A 25,345-nucleotide genomic window follows, 5' to 3' on the forward strand; every position below is an offset into this window, starting at 1 on the left:
TATTGTATCAATTCAAACTGTGTTTAGTACATCTACAGTACCTTCCTTGGACCAGTTCAAATACCAACCAAAGTGTCCTCAGTGTTTAGCCGATGCTAAGCAATTAGCTTTTATTTCACTCAAGTCACTAATTGCACAATCACTGATGGTAATTCTCTTCCTCCTGAGGGTTGGAGCTGGGGCATAGTGAGGGGAATTGCTTGCATCAAGGAACTAATTGTGCCATAATAATAATAACAGTTCCCATTTAGTGAGCCTCTACTATGTGCTTAGTATGGAGCCTTTTTACTTGTAATGGCTATATTTGTTGTAGAGAGGGCTAGGGCAGCTGAACACAACACCATGCTCTCTATACTTCTCTGCACAGTCCCAAAAAAGAGCCATGAGCTGCGATGAGGCAAGCACTCCTCCCCAGTCCTTTGTCTCCATTAGGGTAGGAGAAGAACAGTGAGCTTGAGACACAGGCTCTAGCAGATTCCTGAGCAAAGAATCAGACCCCTGTGTCTTCCTGCTTAAATACATGGTATTCACGTGATACCTGTCTTCTGTGCTTCTATATTTATTCAACTTACTATTATCTAGGCTTAACATTAGAAATAAAAATAATGAAATTAGCCTTGGTCTTTGAGGAGCTTTTGGTCTGCTCTTCTGTTGTGATCCTGTAGGTATATCCTGTGACAGACACATAATTGTGCTTATGGTTCAAGTATAATTCATGGGGGATTTATACCACATCATCCAAATTTGCTCTATTAAGAGGAAGATGTCTTCTTCAGTGTGAATATACTGGGCTGAACGCCTATGACTCATACCTGTAGTCCTAGCTACTCAAGATATCTGAAGATCACAGTTCAAAGTCAGCCTAGGCAAGAAAGCCTTAAGACTCTTATCTCCAATAGATTACAAAAATTCTGGAAGTGGTGTTGTGGCTCAAGTGGTAGAGCACTAACCTTGAGTGGAAGAAGCTCAAGGACCAGTGCCCAGGCCCTGAGTTCAAGCCTCAGGACCAGCAGAAAAAAAAACTAAAACTAAAGCATGTACAAGGTAGGGAAATCTTCCTCATAGGAGCCACAGCTGTATTTCAGCAGCACTGAGCATATGTCTTCAGAGCCCTGCCTCCTACCCCTCCCTCAAGGCTGGGACTGGACAGCCTCCAGGAGAACGCTCTCTCTTGGGGTGATTGGAGCCAGCTGTCCAGAGCTACTCTCAGCGTCCTCATTTTTATTATCTTACAGCGCCAAATGTCTTTGCCTTTTTGCTCAGTTACCCAATTATCAATGTCAGATATGACCCTGTGCCTCAGTTTGGGTGGGACTGTCCTAGTTTGTTCAGTGTTGTTCCGTATCATTAATAATAATGCCCTCTTCATTCCCTAAAATGTAATAGAGTAGATTATATGATTACCCTAGGAATGCCCAAGGTAAATCTAGCTCTGTCAAGCAACTCTTACAACACAAAAGCAGAAAATGTGATCCTGCCATCCAAGACATTAAAGTCTAGGTAGGAAGAGGAGATGTGTGTTGTCGTTGTGTTTGTGTTTTGTAACCTTTCATATGTGTAAACCTAATTACCCATGTGACAGAGGGAGGAGTTGGGTCTTTGGGAGGTGATTAGATTATGAGGCAGATTTCTGCCTTCGTAATACAGACCCCAGAAGTTGCCTTGTCCCTTCTGCCAAGTGAGAACAAAGTAAGAAGGCACTGTCAGGCCAAGCACTATGGCATATGCCCATAATCCCAGCTACTGTGGAGATTGAAATGGAAAGATCACTAACCAAAGCCATCTTGGGCAAAAGTGAGAGACCATATCTTTAAAATATACTGATAGCAGAAATGAGCGGAAGTGGTGCTGTGGCTCAAGTGGTAGAGCGCTCTCCTTGAACTGAAGAGCACAAGGACAGCACCCAAGCCCGGAGTTCAAGCCCCACAACCGACCAAAAAAAAAAAAAGAAAAAGAAAAGAAATGACTAGGAGAGGTGGCTCAAATGGTAGAGTAGCCTGCCTAACATGCATGAGGCCCTGAGTTTAATCCCCCAAACTACCAATAAAAATACTACCTATAAAGCAGGAAGCAGGGTCTCGCCAGATACCAGATCTTCCGGCATCTTAATCTTAAGCTTCTCAGGCTCTAAAACTTTGAGAAATGAATTTCTTTAGCTCAAAAACTGTATACCATTTTTAGCATTTTTATTGTGGTAATCCAAAGGGATTAAGATAGTAGGTACACATTAAAAAAAAATCTAGCCAAGCATGGCTCAAGCCTACAGTCCTACTTGAGAAGCAGAGATTGGGAAGGATAGAAGTACAAGACCAGCCTAAGAAAAAATGTTCAGGAGACTTTATCTCAAGCAAAGACTGGCTATGGCTATACCTGTTATCCTAGCTACACCACAATGGCTAGGTACAGTGCTGCACACTTGTTTGTTCTCAATGGCATTTTTGTAAAGCACAAACAAGTAGGATGGTTACAGCCTAGATTGGCCAGGAATAAAGCAAGACCCTACCTTGAGAATAACCAATACAGAGAGGGGCTAGAGAAATGATTCAAGTGGTAGACCACCTGCCTAGCAAACAAAGGCCCTGAGTTCAGTCCCCAGTACTATACACCTACCATCTATAATGTGTCAGAAAGCTAGATTGGGACAAGAGATTGTACCAAGGTGGAAAGTCTTTGAAGAGTACCAGGGAATCTAAAAGTCAGGATTCTTTTCCACAGGAAACCATTGGGCTAGTTTAAATAGGTAGGAATTTGCATAGGGATACTAGATAATTCACAGGATCACTGGAATGGTTGAGAAGTGGGATTGTTGCTTCGTTTTCTAGAAACACCATCCAGAAGCACATAGGAGCCACTGGTAAGAGGCCTTGTCCTGCCCTGTAGTGCCCAGCAAGACAGAGGAAGTGGCTGCTACTGCTCACTACCCAACCACTGTCACATCCGTTACAAATGATTGTAAACCTCAGTCTTGTGCCTATACCCTGGGGACAAAGGAGGTTGGAAAACATTATTTTTGGAAATCTATTTTAGGAAGGTAGAATTTACAACATGAGAGGCTGTCAGTGTGAAGAGAATATTCAAAGCATTTCCACCACAGAGGTGTTGGTGGATGGGGCAGGATTAGAAGGGGATTTTGAAGGTGAGAAAGTGAACAGTACCACTGAGCAGGCACTTTGAAGTCAGGGATTGTCTGCTCAAAATATTCAGGCAGGGGCCCACGTGGACTGTGGGTCTTCACTGCAAGATCAGAGACAGTGCTGGAGAACAGGCCTTTTGCAGAAGTGGCCTATGGCTTATTTGTTTAAAGCTTTTGGCCTAAACAATGCACATGGCCCTATATAAATAGAACTATTCACCTTCTCTGAGTAGAAATAACATGCTTCTATAGTTGACCAAGAGGAGGTATGAGTGAATAAGAGGGGTTTCCTCCACGCACAGGCCATTTGGTTTTGTTTTGAGGTGGAATTTTGTTGGTGGTTGATTTTTAAACCAGTATTCATATAGGAAGTTGTCTATGTGAGAGAAAGCTTGGAAGAGCAGGGCCACACATCTGATCTGTTCACCTGTAGCTGCAGGCCTACACAGCATCCACAATTAGGGCTCAGCACATATTTGTTGAATGCACTTGGCTTGTAGTGATCTATGCAGGGTGTAATGGACAAGTCCTTCACCAGAAGCAGGGCAGATGGGAGTGTATAATAGGTTGAAATCTTTTACTTCAACTTAGAACATGATTATATTCTTTGAGCATTAAACAAATCACCATCAAGCCACTCAATCTGCTCTTTGAAGTCATTTGACATCTTGATAAGCAGATTGCAAAAGCTCTTTTAAAGTGATAACAATCTTGTAGAGTTAAAATTCTTTCTCTGGGAACTATAAGGATGAGCACTTTATAGCAAAGCTTGCTTTAAACCATAAATTTCAGTTTTTACTCCTTCCTAATGATGAAAGCCACAACACATTTTTCCTCTTGTACTCAGACTTTTCATTATAACTAAAATAATGGAACACTACTTTTAAATAAATAAATATAACAGAACACATTCAAAGGAATAGGGCGTGATCGTTTTCTAACACAGTTTGCAATACTTAAAAGGCTTCGGAGAAGCACATTTTCTCCTGTCCTCCATCTCTCAAAAGCAACTCTTTAAAGTTACTGAGAAACATAAATATCCAATCCACAAGTCAAGTCCATTATCTAGGACAGTTAACTGGTAAGAACCAACCTACAAAATTAGAATGCAGTGCCTTTCAGATTTGCCACCTCGTGAGAGAGAACCCCACGTGATGATCAACTTGAGCATTTTCTAAAGCACAGTGACAGGAACAGTAAACAAATGATGAATCTGTAGTCTTTAAGCTTTTGCACATAGCTTGTTTGATAATGTTCCACTGAGATTTATTTTTGCTCTGATCTTTATAATTTGTTTCCAAATTTGGAATTTGGTTTATCCTTGATATACATTGATTAGTCACTGAACTGAAGTTGTCCTACTTTATGATATATTTATTGCTATAAACTTTGCTCATATGCTATTATTGCTGTATCCCATAGATTTTAATAGGTTGTGCTCATGTTCAATTAGTGTGTGTTTTGGATTTGAGGGGTTTATTTTTGTAAGAACAAAAACTCAGTATGAATCCCAGTCTGGCCTCAAACTGGTAATCCTACTGCCTCAGCCTGCCAAGGACTGGGGGATTACAGTGCTGTCCCAAAAATGCTCACTTTCAGTAGATGTATTATTTTTGTTTTCATTATTTCTCTTACCTATTAGCTACTTAGGAGGATGCTGTTCAATTTCCATGTGTTTTATATTTGCTATTCCAAGTGTTCTAACAAGATACATAGTACAATTTCCGTTTTTAAAAATGGAGACATACATAACATCATGTTACATACCATCATGTTGTGATGTTCCACATCATTAAAATAATGATGAGAAGAACTCATGTATTCTGCAGCTGTTGAATGGGGTGTTCAGTAATTGTCTTGTGGGTTCATTTGTTCCATAGTATAGTTGAATTCACATGTTATTTTGTCAGCTTTATTTCTGGTTGATCTGTCTATTGAGGAAAGTGTGGTATTGAAGTCCCCAACCATTACTGTACTAGAGTCTTCCTCTCCCTTTAGTCCTAATAATATCTGCTGTATTCTGGGATGGCCTGGGGTCAGATACATCTACACTTCAGCTGCCATATTTTATCTCCAGATTGGTCCTTGTCTAAATGGTCTTGTCTCTTTTAATAGTTCTTGATTTAATGGCTACTTTACCTTTATGAACATAGCTATTCTTGTTCAGTTTCCATGATACATTTTTTCCACCCTTTTCTTTTAGTCCAGGTGTATCTTTACTGAAGAAATTAACTTCTTACAGCCAACCTATCTTGGGTCTTCTGTTGTAATCCAATCTGCCAACAAGCAAATGTGAGCCATTATTCAAGGTTTCAGCTTGATAGTGATAGATGTCTTCTGGTCATTTTGTTGATTTTTTATTTTGTATATTCTTTATTTCTTTTTACATGTCTTATTGATGGTTGTGATTTGGGAGTTTTGTCATACTTGTTCTTCCACATGAGTTACAGAACCCCCAGGTTTTTCGTGTTGATGGTTATCATTGTTTTGTTTCTATTGTAGGACTTCCGCAAGAGTCTCTTATAGTACTGATCAGTGGGAATGAATTTCCTGGTTTTGCTTATGTGGCAAAAACTTTATTTCTGCTTCATTCCTGGAGGTGGGGGTGGGGGGGTTGCCAACCATGATATTCTTGGTTGGCAGATTTTCTTCTTGCAGGATTTTGAATAAACCAGCCTTGTCTCCTGTGGCATGGAGGGTTTTTGCTAAGAAATCTACTATACTTGTAACAGGCATCCTCTTATAGGTGAGTTTATGCTTTCTTCCGGCAGTTTCTAGAGTTCTCTTTTTGTCTTATATTTTGGATAGTTTGACTATGCCTTAGTGAAGGCTTTTGTTTGGGGTTTTTGTTGCTTCTTTTTTCCATTGAATTCAGTCGTAGCTATTGAGTTTCTTATATGCCCATGTACCTTTGAAGATTGGAAAGATTTCTATTGTTTTGTGAAACAGTTTTTCAGTGAGCCCTTCTTTTCTTTTCCTGGACTTCTTGTTACATGAAGTGTTTGCTATGCTTTCCTCCTTCCCCCTGTCTTCCCTCCCTTTGGCCAGACTTGATCAATTCAAATGACCTCTCCTCAAATTCAGAATTTTTTTTTTCTTCTGCTTGTTCTAGTCTATTGTACAGACTCTCAATTGTTCTTTTTGTTTTATTGATTGAAGTTTTTAGCTCCAAGGCTTTCCCTGTTTTTGGTTGTTTTTTTTTTTTTTTTTTTTTTTGTGATTTCTAGCTCTGATGAATGTCTCATATTCTTTGCACAGTGAGTTTCTTGGGATCATTATTTTAACATCTTTTTCAGGAATTTCATAGATTTCCTTCTACTGGGATCTATTTTGTAGAATTCTGTCCCTGTGGATGTGCTATATTTCTTTACATATTTCTACTTTGATGTTTTGCATCTGCTATAACAGTCTCCCTCTTCCAAGTTTCTGGTGTAAATTTTGCCTGGAAAAGACATTTTTATTTAGATGGGTGTCAGTTTCAGTAAGTACTCATCTTTGGTTACAGGTCAGCTGAAATAGCGTGTCTGTGAGTCCTTCTGCTGAATTTCATCAATTGATGTTAACAGTGTCTGTGGGCGTCTTAGTAATCTAGACTTGGGGGACTCATGATGTAATTGTAGCGCAGTGGATGCTCGACAGGAGTGCTGAGGCCACTGGCATTTGTGATGGCAGGCGCCGCCAACTCAGCATGGGATACAGGAAGGACTGCCCCGGGTTCCATGAGACAAACACAGGTGACACCAAGCGTTGTGATCACAGAGGTGCCTCAGACGAATGCAGGGAATCTGTGTACCTGTGACAGGGGAAGCCAACAGGTCTGCAGCCAAGGGATGGGACGGTTCCATGGGACAAGCACATGTGATGCCAGGGTCTGTGACTCTGGTAACCGCAGGGTGTAAGTCATGCAACGCAAGGGGGCCTTCCCAAGGTCTGTGGAGGCAATTGCTAGTAATACTGGGCATGTGACACCACTTGTCACTCTCTGGTGCTGTGATGGAAACTTCTCCAGGTTTCAGGCAGTCATGGGTGAAACTGGGGCTTTTTGAATCCCAGTAGCCCCATAGCCATGGACTTGGGGAATTTTTTTCCTGATTTCTACCCATATTGTGTATAGGTGGTGCTGGATTTGGTATCTGCTTTTCTGGAGTTGCAAGATGCAGCTAGAAGCCCAGAATTCATGGGACAGGTACAGATGATTAGGTGGCTTTTTATACTAGTAGCTAAAGTCCCATAGTAGTGAGATAGGAGAACACTTTCTCTGCTTCCCACAGGGCAAGCACGGGCAGCGCTCCGGCTTGTGTCAGCTGCAGGTCACTGAAGGCCCTATTCTCTAAACTGTGAACCATGCAGCAGCTCAAGGCTTCTGGCTGCTGCCCTAAAGCAGCATGGCATCTGGCAATGGCTTTTGTTAAAGTGCTTGGCTTCTAAAAGTTGGAGAGGTCCAAGAGTTCCTTGTAACAGTTGCTGTTAGATCAGTCAGCTGCCCCAACTGGACTTACAGCCTGTGAGAACAGTGGAATTCTCCTGCTGCTATGAAAGAGATTCCTAATACTTGCCCACTTACCTTTCCTCAGCACTCTGGAATCTTTTGACCCACCCCAACCATCCACGAGCCATGGTTGAAGATGTAGTGTGTCCTTTTCTCTGGTTGTCTTTCTGACTCTGTGCTATCTACAGTTCCCATCACTTCCTCACTGAACTTCAGACTTCTCCCTCAGTCACTCCACAACACAGTTTTCCTTTTTTTGCCCCGGTTCATCTCTGGCCTGGTTGAACACCAAACACCTCTAGACAGATATCTTGGATCTGTCATCCACCTGCTTCTCCAGAGTTTATATACTCCACAAGTCGCTTATCTGTGAAGCAGTTGTCTTTTCCTATGTTTGGCTTGTATTGCACTCTTTGGTGAATTTAAAACTTGGTATACTTTTTTTTTTTATTTAAAGTTTCCTACCTTGTGGGTCAAAGGGTTTTGCTTCTCAATTGTCTAAAATATTTTCTCTTTTGCTTTTGCAAATATTTGATATATCTGGAATTGACTTTTATAGGTAGTAGAATATTTGCATCGTTCAATATATACATTATCAATCATTTCAGAAATTTTTATTGGAAAATTTTTATTTTCCTACTGTTGTACAACACTTTGTTATGAATCTGGGTTCCATGTATCTTTGCATTGATTGTCGACTGCAGTGCAACAGATTATCACAACTGAGCAGCTTAAAACACTGTTACCTCGCAGCTTCTGTGGTCGGAAATCCAAATGCAGCTCACTTGGGAGTTTCTGGCACAGAGTCTGTTCTCAGGGAGCAGCCAGGGAAGTGGTCTCATCTGAAAGCTCAAGTGGAATGGACTTGCTTCTAAATGTATTCATGTAGGGAAGACAGGACGATTTCTATATGTTGGCACAGCAAGGGCTTAGTCCTTTACTGCTGCTGGTTGGCCTTAGTACCTCCTCATTTAGGCTTCTGCATACAGCAGCTAGCTTCCCTCAGAGCAAGCAAGCAAGTAAAAGTGAGAAAGATGGAAATTATGTTTTTTGTGAAAACCTATTTTCAAAAGCAACATTACATCATTTTCTGACGAGTGTAATTAGCTACAAGTAGGTCTGAAGTTTATCCCGTAACCAAAAAGGAAAGTATTGGCCAAAAAATTGAGTACCAGAAAGGCAAGGATCCTTAGGGACCATCTGCAAGATGTCACTGTACTTTTTTGTTGGGGGTGGGGGTGGGATCAGTCATGGAACTTGAATGCAGGCCTGGGCACTGTCCCTGAGTTCTTTTGCTGAAGGCTAGCTAGCGCTCTACCAGTTTGATCCACAGTGCCACTTCCAGTTTTTGAGTGGTTAATTAGAGATAAGAATCTTTTCTGCCAGGGCTAGCTTCGAACCTCAATCTTCAGGTCTCAGCCTCCTGAGTAGGATTACAAGCATGAGCCACTGATGCCCAACTATCACCATACTTTACATAGTAATGTAAATAGATCTTAACAAGAATCAAATAGATCAGTTAAAATAACTGATCTAAGACCTTTTTTAGAAAAACTTTATAAAAGCTAAATTCAAAATAGAAACAGAAAGAGATAAGTATGGCTTAGAATGAATATTTGGAAGTATCCATAATAAAGGAACCATAGAACTTCATAGGAAGTCAGAGATATGAATTTTCTTCCCATGGTAGAGTTTAGTATAATTATAGTAAGTACATACTGTGTAATTATTCTTACCATAATGATCTGTAGGAAACATTTTACAGGTTTGTGCATCACTATGAGACTCTTAGAGACAGAGCAAAGCACCTACCATCTCCTTTATTCATTTTGTGCAGTTCGTGGAACTCAATGATGCTAAAACCATGGATTTAGTATTATTGAAAATGATATTTATGAGAGGATTGTATGACAATAACTGTTAGTATCTGTGGGCACATGCTCATGGTGACCTAGTTGGAAGAAAACGTAGTTGAAATTATTTGAGTGGACTAACAATTAAATTTAAGACTTCCAGTTGTTATGTTTACCAACATTCTCATTTACCACTTCCTGTGTGCAGTTCATAGAATGAGAATGCTCTCCTTTGTGGTTTAAGGAAGCCATGCACAGGAAAGCATCTTGACCCAATTCAGACTTTCCCTCTTCAGCTTCGCTTCACCTGAGGAGGAGTTTTCATTTGTACTAAGGCTTATCTCCAGCCACTTATTTAGAATAAATGACTTCAGCTTTCTTTCTGTCATGAACCCTGTGATTACAGGCTTCATAGATCTAAGTGTGCCTCTTGGTTCCTACCATATGTCAGAGCCTGGTGTGTGTGTGTGTGTGTGTGTGTGTGTGTGTGTGTGTGTGTCTGTGTGTGTGTGTGTGTGTGTGTGTGTGTGTGTGTGTACATGCGTGGGCGTGCACGTGCATGTGTGCATGTGTGCTCATGTGCTTGTCTGTATATCTGTGACTGATTGCAAAAGAGAGACTCATGTGGCAAGTTTTGGAATAATTTCCCAACTTTAACCCAGTAAGTAATTTGGGTTTTCTTTAAGGTCCACTAGTAAGAGAACTCTCTCTTTGTGTGTCTTCTCTTTGTAGAAAGAAAGTATTTCTGGAGAAAGAAGTACATCTCCAGATAAAGTTCCAGATAACTACATCTCCAGATAAAGTTCTGCTCATATACAGATCTAGGGATGTTAGTTATAAATGAATGACAATGGCATAGCATTGGCAAAGATTGTTTATACTGTGTTATTGATTCTCGATCTGATTTATCTATACTTCCCCCTCCCTCACTTAAATATATAGGCTAAGAGTAGGAAAGTGTACACTTATTTCAGAGGACATTGTTGCTACATTAAGGAATGATTAAAAGGAATACTAGGACAGATGCCCTCCGAAGTGCAGTGTGAGATGGCATTAGGAAGACCGTAGTTACCTCTGTCCATTTCTTAATATGGAGGATGGAAGCCCCACTTTATATTAGCAAAGCCTACGCACGTGTGTCCTTAGTTTGTATGTGCAGGAATAAAACAATTGCAATAAAAGGAAACTTTCTGATATGAAGATGAACTTATATTCAAAGGTGAAAGTCAATCGATTTTGACAGTGTCCTGCATGGCTTGGGTGAAGTAAGAGCATTTCTGTGCACTGCTACACATACTTAGTGTGGTTTTCTGCAGAGCCTGGGAAGGTCTAGGAAGGGATGCTGGTATAAAGTCTCATTTATCTTGAGATATGAGATATCAAACAGGTTTTTCTTCATCCTTGCACTTCAGTCCTTAACTGTGCTTCGGAGTGAGCTAGGAAAAGAAAAGAGATTTACACAAATTATTTTGAATCCATTAAAATAATTTCAGAGCTTCAGAGTACTTTTTGTATCTTTTGAGTCAGATGATCTTACAGAAAGTAAATTAGGTGATGGGCAGATGCCGAGCTTTGGATTTTGATATGATTTATCTTTCTTTCATTTGGCACAGTTCAAGTTGAGGGTTAGACATCCTGAGAAAGAAAGATTGCCGAGGCCAGGCAGGGGCTCATCAGATCTATTCCTTTGGTGACTGTCAAGGCCAAATTATTCAGAATATAATCTCAAATTCATTTGATCCTATGGTAGATAGTTTAATAATTTATGTTCAGCCTTATTAGCAAATCCTGGTGTTTACTTTGCTATCACCAAAATAAGATAAAAACCCATTCAAGATATTAAGATTAGAGTGATATATGGTGGGTTATACTTGAGTTTAAAATTTTGCCCTTGCAATTTTAATGATCTGATAGCAATTACACATTTGGGATAAGAGAAGGAGAGCAAAACTTCATATGAATAATGTCTGCTGTAGAATCACTCAAAAGTGATCCAAAAAGGCTGACAGTGTGCTCTCTTGTGTGTTCATGAGGTTTATAAAATATAAATGCCCTACTAACACAAATGAAAAAGCCTAATTAATTCTTACTTCAATTTGTTGATCCTTCTATATTCTGATGTGCCTGTGACACTGACAGGCTATGCTTCTAACATTTCTTTAAACATGAATTTAAAAAAACTAGAAAATACAATCATCTTTGGCTTAGAGATAATTGAGCCTTCTTACTTGTATGGTATTAAGATGCTCCTGATGTGAAGGATCTCAGAAAGAGATAGCTTGGAAAGATCGCTTGGCACCCTTAATCCCCTGTGTGTCCTGGTGTCTGATAATGGAATGAAGCCCAGGGATGTATTGCCTGTCAGTCTGAGGAAAGGAGCTGGCACTGGAATGTATCGCAGGGCCCTGGCAACATCTGCAGGTGTCAGGGACAGGAGAACTCATCTGGAAGCCTCAAGATGGGAAGACAAGTAGCAAGTGTTACAGTTGGGTCTTTTATTTGAGCAGAACCAGACCAACTGTTCCTCATTAAAACACATTGTACACTGTGTTCTAATGTGGAAACCTCAAGCATGTGTGCGTATGTGTGCATGCCTTCAGAGAATCCTCAGCAACCTGCCATCTATATTCACAAAGTCTCCACCTGGCCAAACACTGTATGACAGGCAGTGAGAAATATGTCTGTATAAGCTGAGACTGGCTTCCTGGAAGGGCCTATTGTAGGCAAACACTAACACCACTGCTTCCTTAGCAGGACAGATGAAGCCTGTTTGAATGAAATCTCAATCTAGGGGCCACTTCCATAACCATGAAGTGCCTGGATTTTCCCACTTAATTGTAGTGATTAGAAAATGCATCTCAGGTATGTTTCTGAGTGCTGCATTTAACATGTCTAAAGCCAGTCAGCGCCGGCGTTAAATCATAGTGATTCTGTGGTTGGGTCTTTGGAGGCCTAAAGGAGAGAATGAAGGTAATATATTTATAGCCTAGCTGGCACATGCTGAACTATTCAGTGTTTTACACAGAGCCTGTCCCCTACCTTTCTTGCTGGATCCCTTTGCCTACTTCTTATTACAGCTTACTGATATTTGTAGTAAGGAGGGACCACAGGAGAGGAGTCTCTCAGCTTAACTTGGAGACTATCTGAAAATGTAAATATAAATACGAAGGAGGACAAGTAGAATGCAACATCCATTCAGTTAGCATCAACCGGCCACCTCCTGAATACCCTGTCCTATAGGGCTGTGGCCTAAAGTCATTGAAGGGCAAATCTGGGTAGTCTCAGAAGCCAAGCTCCTAACAAGCAGCTGGCTCAGCAGCTCTGTGTTAGCCCAGGGAAAAGAAAGCTTTAGCAGGGGCTTTACCCTGAAGGCCACCTGTTGTCCTACCCAAGGAAGCTTCACAGTTGCCTGGAGGTGCCCTGCTCCCTTTTCCCTACAAATGTGTGGAGCACTGCACTTCTACTGGAGAGCATTCCCCTGTGTAACTAGTTCGTCTGACCTGAGTATATTTTGTTGGAGGGATGAGGGCCTGGGAATCACACAGCCCTGATTTGTAGGCTCAGAAATGCACCCCTTCCCCAAGATGTCCACGTACTGTCTTCCTGACTTGCAGATAGGTGACCTAGCATGGCAAAATGAAAGGAGAAGCCTGTATTAAAGCTAATAGATTGCAAGATGGGAATTGTCAATGAGTCCCTTAGTCTGTTAAATTGAATCTTTTTGGTTGAACAAAGGTCAGCTCCTCCACCGTGTTTGAAGTATGTTTGGAAAGGCTGTTTCTGAATAGAATTTAAGACTTGACATTCAGTTTAATAAATTATGCAAAGGAATCTTTTTAAGCCCTCCTTTGATTATTTTTCCCTTTCTTTGTCATACTTCTTTTTTATTTTTAATTTAATTTCATTGTCAAGGTGATATACGGAGGGGTTACAGTTACACATGTAAGGTAATGAGTACATTACTTGTTGAACATTGTTATCCCCTCTCTCATTTTTCTTCCATTTTCCCTACCCGCCCCACCCTCCCAGCTCTCCCTCACAAGTTGTAAAGTTCATTTCCAACATATTGTCTTGTATCACTGTATGAATCTTGAATTTCATTGTTTAAAGGGTTTGCAGAAGGTTTGAGACTGATGTTTACTTTCTGGGTCCTACTGGCTGTAAGAAGTTCCCTGAGTCAGGCACCCATGCATGGTTCATGCCTATCATCCTAGCTACTCAGGAGGCTGATATCTGAGGAATGCAGTTTGAAGCTAGGAAAGTCCATGAGGCTCTTATTTCCAATTAATCACAGAAAAAGCTGGAAGTGCCATTGTGGCTCAAAGTGATAAAGTACTAGTCTTGAGCAAAAGGAGCTCAGGGATAGTGCCCAGGCAGGGGGTTCAAGCTCCAGGACCAGAAAAAAAACAATGCCTGGAGATTTCCTTATTGCTCTGTAAGTATTAGCTTTTTACCTTTTTGGGGAGCTACTTATAATCACTCACCAATACGCACTTTTTATTATAGAAATGAAACCTAATTTCTCTCTAGGAACTGTGTGGTACTCTGCCATGGTTACTCATTTACATATTTGAGGATTTATGAGAAAGACTTTGTATTTCTGAATCACTTTTCCTTGAGGATCACCATGGCAAATGAACATTTTTCCAGTGCTGAATATCAAACTCAGATTCCCTAAGCATGCTAGGCAAGTGCTCTACCATGGTCACCATGCTTTGGGAAAAGATGAAAACTAGCACAGTTTGATGGATGGGCTATGTTTTCCCTTCTGTGCTGTACTTTTAGTACACCTTGATCTTTCAGGACAGTGTCTGTGCGGCGCATGCTCCCCGTGCATGTTCCTGGTCTTCACGTGATTTGAGAACACAGATTTTTCTCACTAGGCCCACGAGGAAGGCTCAGTTTCAAAATATTTTTACATATATTTTAGCTATGAGGCCCTTGTCTGATGTATAGCTGGTAAAAATCTTCTCCCTGGGCTTTCTGTATATCTTGCTAGCTATATCCTTTGCCAGAGCTCTTCCGTTTGAGGCAGTCCATTTATGCAGTCTTTCTTTGATTTGTTGTGATTCTGTAGCTTAGGAAGTTTCAACTCATGCCTAGAAGGCCTAGTGTTTCCCCTACCCCTTCCTGTAATATTTTTACAGTATCTGGTTTTATATTGAGGTCTTTTTTTTTTGGTCTGGTCGTAGGGCCTGAACTCTGGGCCTGGGCACTGTCCCTCAGCTCTTCAGCTCAAGGCTAGCGCTCTACCACTTGAGCCACAGCCCTACTTCCTGCTTTTTTCTTTTTGCTTACATGGTGCTGAGGAATCGAACCCAGGGCCTCAGGCATGCAAGGCAAGCACTCTACCACTGAGCCATCTTCCTAGCCCTATATTGAGGTCTTTGATCCATTTAGATTCGATTCTGGTGCATTTGACTCTGAGGATCTAACTTCAGTTTTCTGCATGTGGATAGCCCATTTTGCCTGTACCATTTGTTGAAGACACTGTCTTCTTCCAACATGTGTTTTTGGCTCCATTATCAAATATTAGGTGGCTGAATGTTTGTGGGCTTATATTTGGGTCTTCTATTCTGATCCATTGGTCCTCAGGTCTATTCTTGTGCCAGTACCAATCTGTTTTAATTACTGTGGCTTTGTAATGAAGTTTGAAGTTTGGTATTGATATTCCTCCAGCACTGTTCTTCCTTCTAGGGATTGATTTTGCTATTCTGACTCTTTATTATTCCATATGAATTTTAGGATTGCTTTCTCTATTTCTTTCAAGAGAATTGTTGGGATTTTGATGGGTATTGCATTGAAGTTGTAAATTGCTCTGGGCAGTATTGCCATTTTTATGATGTTAATTCTTCCCATCCAGGAGCATGGGAGTTTGTCCATTTTCTTAAATCTGCTTCAATTTCACAATAGAGGTCTTTTACATCTTTAGTTAATTCCTAGGTAATTTTTTGAGGCTATTACAAAAACCCTCCAAAATAAACCACCCAAAACTAAACAACCCAATCAATAAATGGACTAAAGACTTAAAGAGAGACTTCTCTGAAGAGGAAATAAAAATGACCAACTTCTCTGGCATAAAAAAATGCAAATCAAAACAACATTGAGATTCTACCTTACCCTAGTTAGAATGGCCAATATCGTGCAAACTAATAATAACAAATGCTGGCAGGGATGTGGCCAAAAGGGAACTCCACTACACTCTTGGTGAGAATGTAAACTTGTGCAGCCACTCTGGAAAGCAATATGGAGGTTCCTCAAAAGATTAAACATGGAGCTACCCTATGACCCAGCAGCCCACTCCTGGGCATCTATCCCATAGAACCCAGCACCACACTAAAGTGATCCACATAACCATGTTCATTGCAGCATTTTTTTTTTTACCATAGCCAAGATATGGAATCCACCCAGGATGCCTTTCAGTGGACAAATGGATCAAGAAAATGTGGTATATAAACACAATGGAATTCTATGCTTTCAGATATTGTACCATAAGGAAGTAGAAAGACTTGGAAAAAATTACGTTAAGCTAAGTAAACCAGACCAAAGAAACATAGGTAGTATGGTTTCCCTCATTTGTGGCAGCTAGAATGTGCCTATAAATCTACAAGTGCACACACTGAATGATTTAAACATACACACATACACACAAACACACACACTGGGGCATGATAAATTATATAGGTCTCTAGACATTCACATATTGAGACCAAAGGAAGATATGCATAGGAGCAGATCTCAAAGGCTTAATAGCTATGCGCATATAAAATAAATATTTTATTAAATAAACTCCAAGAAGAGGAAACAAGAGACATTTTTGATTGTTGTTGTTCCTATTTTGTTTTCTTTCACTTTTGTCTTGTTTGTCTTTGGGTAAGGGGGGGATGCAAAAAAGTTGGAACAAAGGGCAAACAAATACAAGGTTACTCACTAGTCACTATTTGGAAAATGAACTGTACATCTTGTGGGTGAGGACAGGAGGAAAAAAGTGAGAGAAATCAAGGGAAGGAGAGACATGGTTCAAAAAGAATCATACTCATTACCGGACTCATGTAACGGTAACCCCTCTGTGTATCACTTCTACAATAACAATAAAAGTATTTTAAATGTCAATTATGTTAAAATGTGTTAAATTTTCGAAGGTTGGAGAGAAAAAAATAATGCCCAAGTTGAATGCAACTCCTTTGGTTGGTTAATAGGTAACTTTTATACTTGAAGGAGGGGGCAAAAATTCATGCAAATGAGTTGGGAGAGGGAGATTTTTATACCACTAATAAAAAAATCTGGTTTTGTTGTTTGGTTGACTAGCTGTTTTGTTTTCAAGCAAGAGCAAAACGTATCATTTAGTCTTCAATACATTATACAGCCAAGGCTTCATTCTGTAGACACACCTGTCTCCAGGCCAGCCTGGCACCACACATCACAGTGGCAGCTTCTTCATCTGCAGACACAGAGCCAAGGATACGCTGAGAATGAGGTTAAGATTTTCTCCTGAACCTAATGAAGCTGAAATTTCAGGGCTTCCTACTTTGAGATGCCCATTCCAAGATGGCCCAGAATTTCATAAACATCATTTTTTGGTTTGTTTGTTTTTGTTTTTTGTTTATGTTTTTTGCTTAAAGAGAAAAGTTGCTGAAGGATGCATAAAATGTGTATCCACTCTGGACATGAGGTTGCTTGCTAACCTTCCTCAGCACTGTAGAGTTTACGGTGGCTGGCTGTGTGGATATATGGACTGAGTCCTCCACCATTTTCTGAGTGAGAGTCTGTAGTTTTTACTGGCTTCTGAAAGCCATCTGTGACTTAGAAAGGTTAAAAAGCTCTGGCCTAGGAGAAACTAGCTCATTTCTGGTCTTGTAATACCCAGCAAACATGGGAACTGGTGGTTAAATGTCTAGACATAGCAATTTATAACTGATGTAGAACAGATTCCTGAATGCAATGCAAGACATGGTGATCACCAGGAACATAAGATTACACACACCCTCAGATTCACCCATTCATTCATTCCTAAGCACTTACTGAGTACCTCCTCTATAAGATAGCCATGCTAGGTTCCAAGAAGTCATGGATGAACTAGTTAGTCTAATCTTGCTCTCATCTTTCTTTTCTTCTAATTTTGGCCTTGGTTTTTCCATGCTTTTGTAAGTGCTTTAGTGGCCTTATTAGGTTTATTTGGAATTCTTCCAATTTTGATGTGGACTAGTATTGCTTTTGCTTTATCCCACCAGTTTCAATCATTTTCAGTGGTTTCAAAACCTTTTTGTCTCCTGATTTCTTCAGTAAACCACCATCTATTCAGAAAACAGTACATGGTTCAGGAACTAGAGGCAGGAGGATTGTAAGTTTGAGGCCAACCTGAACAAACTACAAGACCCTGTCCCAAAACAAAACAAAAAAAAGGCCTAGGGACATAGGCCAAGTGGTAGAGCATTTGCCTGACATAAAAAAGGCTAAGGGTTCAAGCACACACACACACACATAGAAACACACACACACACACACACACACACACACACACACCCTCCAAGTTTTCTACCATTTATTTTGTGGGTGACTTCTCATTGTACTCTATTGTGGTAAAAAAGACCTAGGACATGGTTGAGCTTGTTTTGTGGCTTACATGGTCTATTTTAGAAAATGTTCCATAAGCCCATGAAAAGAATGTGTAGCTATTTAAATAAAGTGGACTTAACATTTCTTTAATGAAAATGGGGTGTTAGAATCCCCCATTATTTTTGTGTTGGAGCCTGTACCTCTTTAGAGCTAGTACTGTTGGTTATATAAAGTGGAGGTACTCATCTTCTCATGCATATAGAATTATTATTATCATTGGAGCTTCTTATTGAATTGATTCCTTGATTATATATAATTGTCCTTTCATACAGTTTTCTCTTAACATCTCTTACATCCAATATAAAGATAGTTGTTTCTGCTTGGTTTATTTTGGGCTTTCCTTTGCATGGAACACACTTTTCCATCTTTTTACATGCAATGTGTAGATGCCATTATTTCTGAAATTTCATGTAAGCAAAATATTCCTGACTTCATACACTTGATGTATCTTTTAGTTGAAAAAATTAATTCATTTATATCGAAGGTTGTTATTGATAAGTAAGGAGTTATTCCAGTCATTTTGATTATTTTTTCTAGCTTTTAAAAATTATTATTTCTTTTGTTCATCTTTATAATTTGGCATTTCACTGCATGTTGTTTTCTTTTTTTTTTCTTTTTCTTTTTTTTGGTCGGTCGTAGGTCTTGAATTCTGGGCTTGGGCGCTGTCCCTGCGCTCTTCAGCTCAAGGCAAGTGCTCTCCCACTTGAACCACAGCACTACTTCCAGTTTTCTAGTGGTTTATTGGAGATAAGAGTCTCACGGACTTTCCTGCCCGGGCTGGCTTTGAACCACAATCCTCAGATCTCAGCCTCCTGAGTAGCTAGAATTACAGGTGTGAGCCACCAGCGCCGGGCTTGCATATTATTTTCTATTGACCCTTTGTATATTTACTCTTCTAGTGGGTCTTATACTTCCACATACTTTCATGATAGTAGCTGTCCATCTCTCACTTCTGACAGTTCACCTTTAAATATCATTTGTATGGCTGACCTAATGGTCATGAATTCTGTTTTTGCTTATCTTGGGATTTCTTTCTTCTATGCTGAAGGACAGCTCTACTGAATTTTAGTCATGTTGGTTGGCAGAGTTTTTGCTTTTTCTTTCTTTTTCCAGGACTTGGACTATGCCATTCCATTCCCTCATGCTGCTGGGAAATCTGCTATTAATTCCTTACATTTTCCATGATGATTTTCCCTTTTAGTTTTTGAATTTGTTTTGTTTTCACTTTTGATAGTTTGCTTGTTATTGGCTGTGGTGAAGTTCTTTTCTGGTCATGTCTATTCAGGTTCTGTCTGTTGACATGGATGTATCCATACCTTTCCCCAGGTTAGGAAAATTACCTATTATTTCACTCAATAAATTTTTTGTGTTCCTAGCTTTTCTAATATTGTTTCCACTTAATCACTCTGTTGTGGAGATGTTCAATGGTATGTTTTTTCTTAATGTCACTTTCAGAATTCTGTATTTCAAGATCTCTGGTTTTTTTTCAATACTTAATTTCTCATTTATATTTATATTATATTGCCTTCCTAACTTCATTTATCTGTGTGCTCTTGGATCTCTTGACCTTTTTTATAATCATGACTGAAATTATTTCATTTTGTTATTATTTCATTTTATTAGCACATACTGTACAAAGGTGTTTAAGTGATTATTTCCAAACACATTTATTAAAAATAGGTTGCATTCTATTTTTGTATGAATATGTGAAGTACTTCAACTATATTAATCCTTCCCCTTTGACCTTTCCTCTCACACTCTACCCTCCTGCTGAATCCAGTCCCCAAGCAATATCCCCCCAATTTTATATTCATCATTTCTTTTCTTTAGAGCAATATTCCACATATGAAAGAGAACAAGCAATACATGTCTTGCTCAGTCTGCCATATTTTGCTTAACATGACTTTTCAGTTCCATCCAGTTTTCCTGCAATTTCATTCTTCTTTAGGAAGAATGAATAGTATTCCACTTTGTATATATGTACCATATTTTCTTTATCCAATCATCAGTTGGACACGGAGGCTGATTCCATAATTTGTCTATTTTGAGTAGTGTTGCTATAAACATGGGTGTTCACAAATCCCAGTTGTACGCTGACTTACATTCCTTTGGATAAATTCCAAAGAGGGTTATAGCAGGATGATCTGGGAGTTCTATTTTTGGGTTTTTGATTAACCTCTATACTGACTTCCAGAGTGGTTGCACTAGTTCACATTCCCACCAAATGTGTAACCTCACTAATATTTTTATTTTGGTATCTTGATGATAGGCATTCTGATTGGAATGAAATGTGTTGATTGGCTTGTTAGAGATTTTATATTTCCTGAATATGAATCCTCTTATCCAGTGAAGAGCAGGTAACAATTTTTCTCCCACGGGAGGCTGTCTCTTGACAGTGGCAATTGTTTCCTTTGTTTTTCAGGTGTTTGTCTTTTTTTTTTTTTAACTCATAATGGGGGGTTTGAACTCAGAGTCTTGTGCTCACAAGGCAAATGCTCTACTATTTGTCTTTTGTTACTTTTTGAAAAAGATCTCACTTTTTGTCTGGGCTCCCTGGACCACAATCCTCCTATACTTTTTGCCTAAGTTGGGATATACATCACAGGTTGTCCTTGAACTGCATTCTCCAAGCTGAGTTTCCCAGCCTTTTTCCATGTCTGGCATACATAGAAAATGATAGCATTGGTAAGGCACACCTGGTTAAATGGAAGAGGTCTCTAGTCAGATCTCTAAACTGAAGTTGAGGTGAGTCCTCTTGAGGTAACAGCAGCCCATCTGAGAATCTCATTTTTTCACTCCATAATCTGTTGCTGAGTAGACTTGACTGCACTCTATGTGAATTCTGTAAATATTTTATGAGTGTAGTCTGGAAAGTCCTGAACTTGGTCTGGCCCTTAGAAAAAGGAATTGACATCCATTCCTATTTTGGGGCCACCTGGGCCATGGTAGGTGTTCCCGTGTACCCCGTGAGAGGAGTAAAGAAATGGTAGCACCTTTTAGAAACCCAGAGCTTGCTTGATATCACCAATAGGGCCTTCTCTGCATATGAACATTGGTTTTCCTCCCTTTCTTTATAGGAATTCAGAAATAGGCGTGGGAATCACGCAGGTTCGGCATCCTACACCTCTACTGAAACTCAGCCCACCTCAGCAGGCTCCAGAGTGGCGCTGCACCTGCAAAGACTCCATCAAGACTGTGCACTGAGGACAGCAGCGGCTCTCGCCTTGCTTGCGTTTCTTCTTGCTTTTCTTGCCAAGGTCTACAATTAGAGCCCAATTAGAGGCGTCTGTGCACAAGAAGTTTCTAACTCAAATCTCCTGTCCCAGTGGACAGGAAAGTGGCGAATCCGTTCTCAAAGGGCGGGCCTCTGACCAGTTGTTCTGCCTGCTCTTCAACCCTTTAATGATTCTCTGCCGTCTCACATAGAGTTAGGCCCATTGGCTGTTTGACCTAAAAGTGAATACAGCTGGCATAGACTGTCTTTCAAATGAAATTCCTTTTAGCTTGTTTCTTAGTAAGAAATGCCAGTGATTGTATTAAAAAAAAAAAAGAAAAGAAATTCTCTACTCTTCAAGTCTGAATCTACCATACAGTGGCTCTAGTCATCTTTTCCTGATGTGGAAAAAAATGTCATTCGATAATAAACATTTTTAAGCGTGTCTTCCTCTTCATGCTTTGTTTAGAATCCCAATGCTGCAAACATCTTTGGTGTTTTTGTTGTTTTGGATTTTATTTTTTGGTCAGTCCTGGGATTTGATCTCAGAGCCTGGGCACTGTCTCTGAGCTTTTTTGCTCAAGGCTAGCATTCTACCACTTTGAGCCACAGCACTACTTCTGGGTTTGGGGTGGTTAATTGGAGATAAGAGTCTCACAGGCTTTCCTGCTTGGACTGGCTTTGAATCACGATGCTCAGATCTCAGCCTCCTGAGTAGTTAGGATTACAAGCATGAGACACCAGCACCTGGCATAAACATCTTTTTCACAAAGAGATTTTCCTGTAAAGTTTATATGGAGATCTATTTTGGGAACCTTGCTCCTCTTGGAATGTGTCAGCAGAATCTACCACTTTGAAGGACTGTTGTCAACCTTTGGTGAACTCTGAAGAACCACCCACATCTACAGCATCTACCAGAAAAAAAGGATTTGTCTGCACCCACCAGGTCCCTTCTCTGACATTGGTGAGCAACTAGGACACATTTTTACCTTGACTGGACACCATCAGTCTTTACTAAATGAATGATTTCTTTCACAATAAAAGGAATGGATGTAATAAGCAATCCTATGTATAAGAATTTAAGTATGTGGTTTGTATTGTGTAAGCACAGGAAAATCAAGTGCCTTGGGATTGTTTCAATCTCTAAACCTATGCCCTCATGCAAATTCTTCTTTTTCTGTGTTTTGTAAGGTCCCCAGATCAAAACTTTGTCATCAGTTGGCAAATGAACACATACTCTCTCTCACCCTCCATCCCTTCCCCGCCCCCTCCCATCACTCAATGTGGGTGCAGTTCCCCTAAGCCTAAATGTGCTTCTAAAAGGAGCTGTTTAATTATAAAGTCCTGCCGGTGTCCCTCTCTCTCCTGTGGTCAGGCATCCACTGGGAGCGTGCCTCACTTCTCAGCAGAACAGGGAGACCGCCACCTCCTCCCTTTCCTGAACTCCGTGCATGGTTGGTTGGTTCCTAAACAGTGGGCTCCGCTGTGGGGTTTGTGTAACAAACACCTTGCAGAGATCAAAATACTAACCAAGAGAGGAGAGTTCTCAAGATGGCGACGGGGCAGTAGGGAAACGCCACAGCTCTCTCCAACCAAAAAGAGAGTTCGAGTTCCAACCTTTAATCTCCCCAAGAGACCGACAACAACAAAAAGACGAACACTCAGAGAAAAACCAGAGGTGGAAAATAACAAAAAAAGAAAGAGAGGAAAAGAAGAATTTCAGAACAGAGAAGAGCGAAGACCCCTCCCCCAACCTTTACTGGCCGCGCGGCAGTGCGCCAAGCCGCCGGCCAGCCGGCCCGGCAGGGGCTGCCGGAGCCACAGAGACACAGGGGGCTGCTTGCAGATCACCAGGTACCGGATTGCAGAACAGCGGATCGCCAGGAACAGAGAAACCTACCAGCCGGGAGTCTCCTGGAGGATCCCACCCCACCCATCACTCTCCACCGGAGCGGAGAGGCTCCATCCCGCCAAAGCCGCCCGGCACCAGCAGCGCCACAAAGGGACCTGTCGCGATCGCAACGACCCGGCGGGGGGCCGCCCAACCCAGCCCGCAACCACCCCAACTGAACTCGGACTGCAACAACAACTGACGGACTGCAACAACAACTGACGACCTACAGGGTGAGTACCCATCAGGGGACAGGGAATCCATCAAGGGAGACCAGAGCTGGAGGGAATCCCCAGACCCTGACCTAGACTCCTTACCCCAACACCCGGACCACAGGACCCACTAAAACTGGGAACTGTTCGAGAGCCCCACCAGCCGGTGGAGCACACTCTGCTGGCCAGGCCAGAGCAAGAGCGCCCCGGGAAGGGAGCTTAAATGCTCAAGCCAGGAACAGTGCCCCTGGGTCAAGACTACCAACAGTAGAAGAAATTTGAACTGTGTCCTCCAGGCTGCATAACCAAGGTGGTATACACATTAGCACAGGCCTAACGAGCGCGCTCCAGGCTGGGGCCGGAACCAGGCCAGGGGACCGGCGCCTGAACAAAGCAAAAAGGGTCAGAAGTGGGGCTGTGGCTCAAATGGTAGGGTGCCAGCCCTGAGCTGAAGAGCTGAGGGACAGCACCCAAACCTAGAGTTCAAGCCCACAACCAGCCCAAAACAAACAAAAACACATCAGGAGCCCATAGCAGACTCCAGTATTTGGGAGAGTGCATCCAGAGCATCTGATCTTCCCAAGAGCACCCGCAGGAGCAAACACAAGCAGTCTAGGCTACTCAACCCTTCCAAAGGCGGGAATTGCTACAGCAGAGAGCTGAGAATCCTAAGTGAATAGCAGCTGGAAATAGGCTCCCAACAGAATCCAGATCAGACACAGACTCTCTCTACCAATAGAGAATCAGCAACCAAGCAAAGACAGACACACCAAAACAAGATTGAAGAGCAGTCTCCTGAACCCCCATGCGAAAATCACAGAGAAAAATCACAAGGTTTACCACTACCCAGGACAGCAAGCTCACCTCAAAAGCCAGCAGCCACGCAGGGGAGAGCCCCAGTGGGAGCAAAGCAGGAATGGAAGACAAAAACTACATCCAAGGGTTGCTGGAGGCAATGACTCAAGAAATAAAGCGAGAAATGGATCAGAAATTGAAAGAGCACAAGGATGAACTATCAAAAGATATACAGGATATCAAACAAAAATTGGATGCAAAAATAGAAGCTGCACAAACCTCAGTAAGAAGTGAGATAAACGCCAAATTGGAGGTAATGCATACTGATATCACCTCATTGAGAGGTGAGATCAGTACTCTGAGAACCAACATTGAATCCATAAAGGGATCCATTTCCATCATGCAAACCACAATAGAAGCCACGGTCAACAGAGTGAATGAAATGGAAGGTAGAGTGTCAGATACAGAAGACAGAATACACCAACTGGACCAAAAAGTGACAGATATGGAAAAATCACTCAAATTAAACCAAAGGGAAATTCAAGAGCAAGCAGATAATGCTAAAAAATTTAACCTTCGCATAATCGGAGTGGACGAAGGTGAGGAATTCCAGAGCAAGGGAATGCAACACCTATTTAACAAGATAGTCAATGAAAATTTTCCCCACCTCAAAAACGACCATCTTAACTACATCACAAAAGCTTATCGAACACCCAACAAGCAAGATCCCAGGAGAAACACTTCTAGGCACATAATAGTAACAATGATGGATCTGAATAATAAGGAAACAATCCTGCATGCAGCAAAAATGAAGAAGGAGCTATACTACAACGGGAAAAAAATTAGAATCACTGCAGATCTCTCCACACAAACAATGAATGCAAGAAAAGCCTGGGAAAGCACCATACGAGCCCTGAGAGCCAATAACTGCCAACCCAGACTGATATACCCGGCAAAGCTAGCATTCACATTCGATGGAGAACTGAAAACTTTTAATAGCAAAGAAAAACTAAATGAATACATAAACATTAAGCCAGCATTACAAAGAATTCTAAGAGGGGGGACACAACCTGAAGAAAGCAACCAGGAACTGGGACCTGCCCCAAACAGGCATTACTCAAAGTCTAACTGAGCAAGCACAG

At 41.1% G+C, this 25,345-nt stretch overlaps 1 protein-coding gene across 3 annotated transcripts in view; it reads left to right on the plus strand.

Moving 5' to 3' along the window:
- The window catches only part of Cdkal1 (CDK5 regulatory subunit associated protein 1 like 1), a 525,097-nt gene extending 503,230 nt beyond the window's left edge, over window positions 1-21,867 (plus strand). For all 3 annotated transcript variants that reach the window (XM_042678555.1, XM_042678556.1, XM_042678557.1), the window contains one exon: window positions 21,169-21,867. In XM_042678555.1, coding sequence (XP_042534489.1) covers window positions 21,169-21,360 — 192 coding nt within the window. In that variant the 3' untranslated portion in view covers window positions 21,361-21,867. The remainder of the gene's footprint in view (window positions 1-21,168) is intronic.
- Window positions 21,868-25,345: the final 3,478 nt, after the last annotated feature.

This window comes from Dipodomys spectabilis, unplaced genomic scaffold, assembly GCF_019054845.1.
Source record: "Dipodomys spectabilis isolate Male_0828 unplaced genomic scaffold, ASM1905484v1 ptg000045l, whole genome shotgun sequence".
Classification (NCBI taxonomy): Eukaryota; Metazoa; Chordata; class Mammalia; order Rodentia; family Heteromyidae; genus Dipodomys; species Dipodomys spectabilis.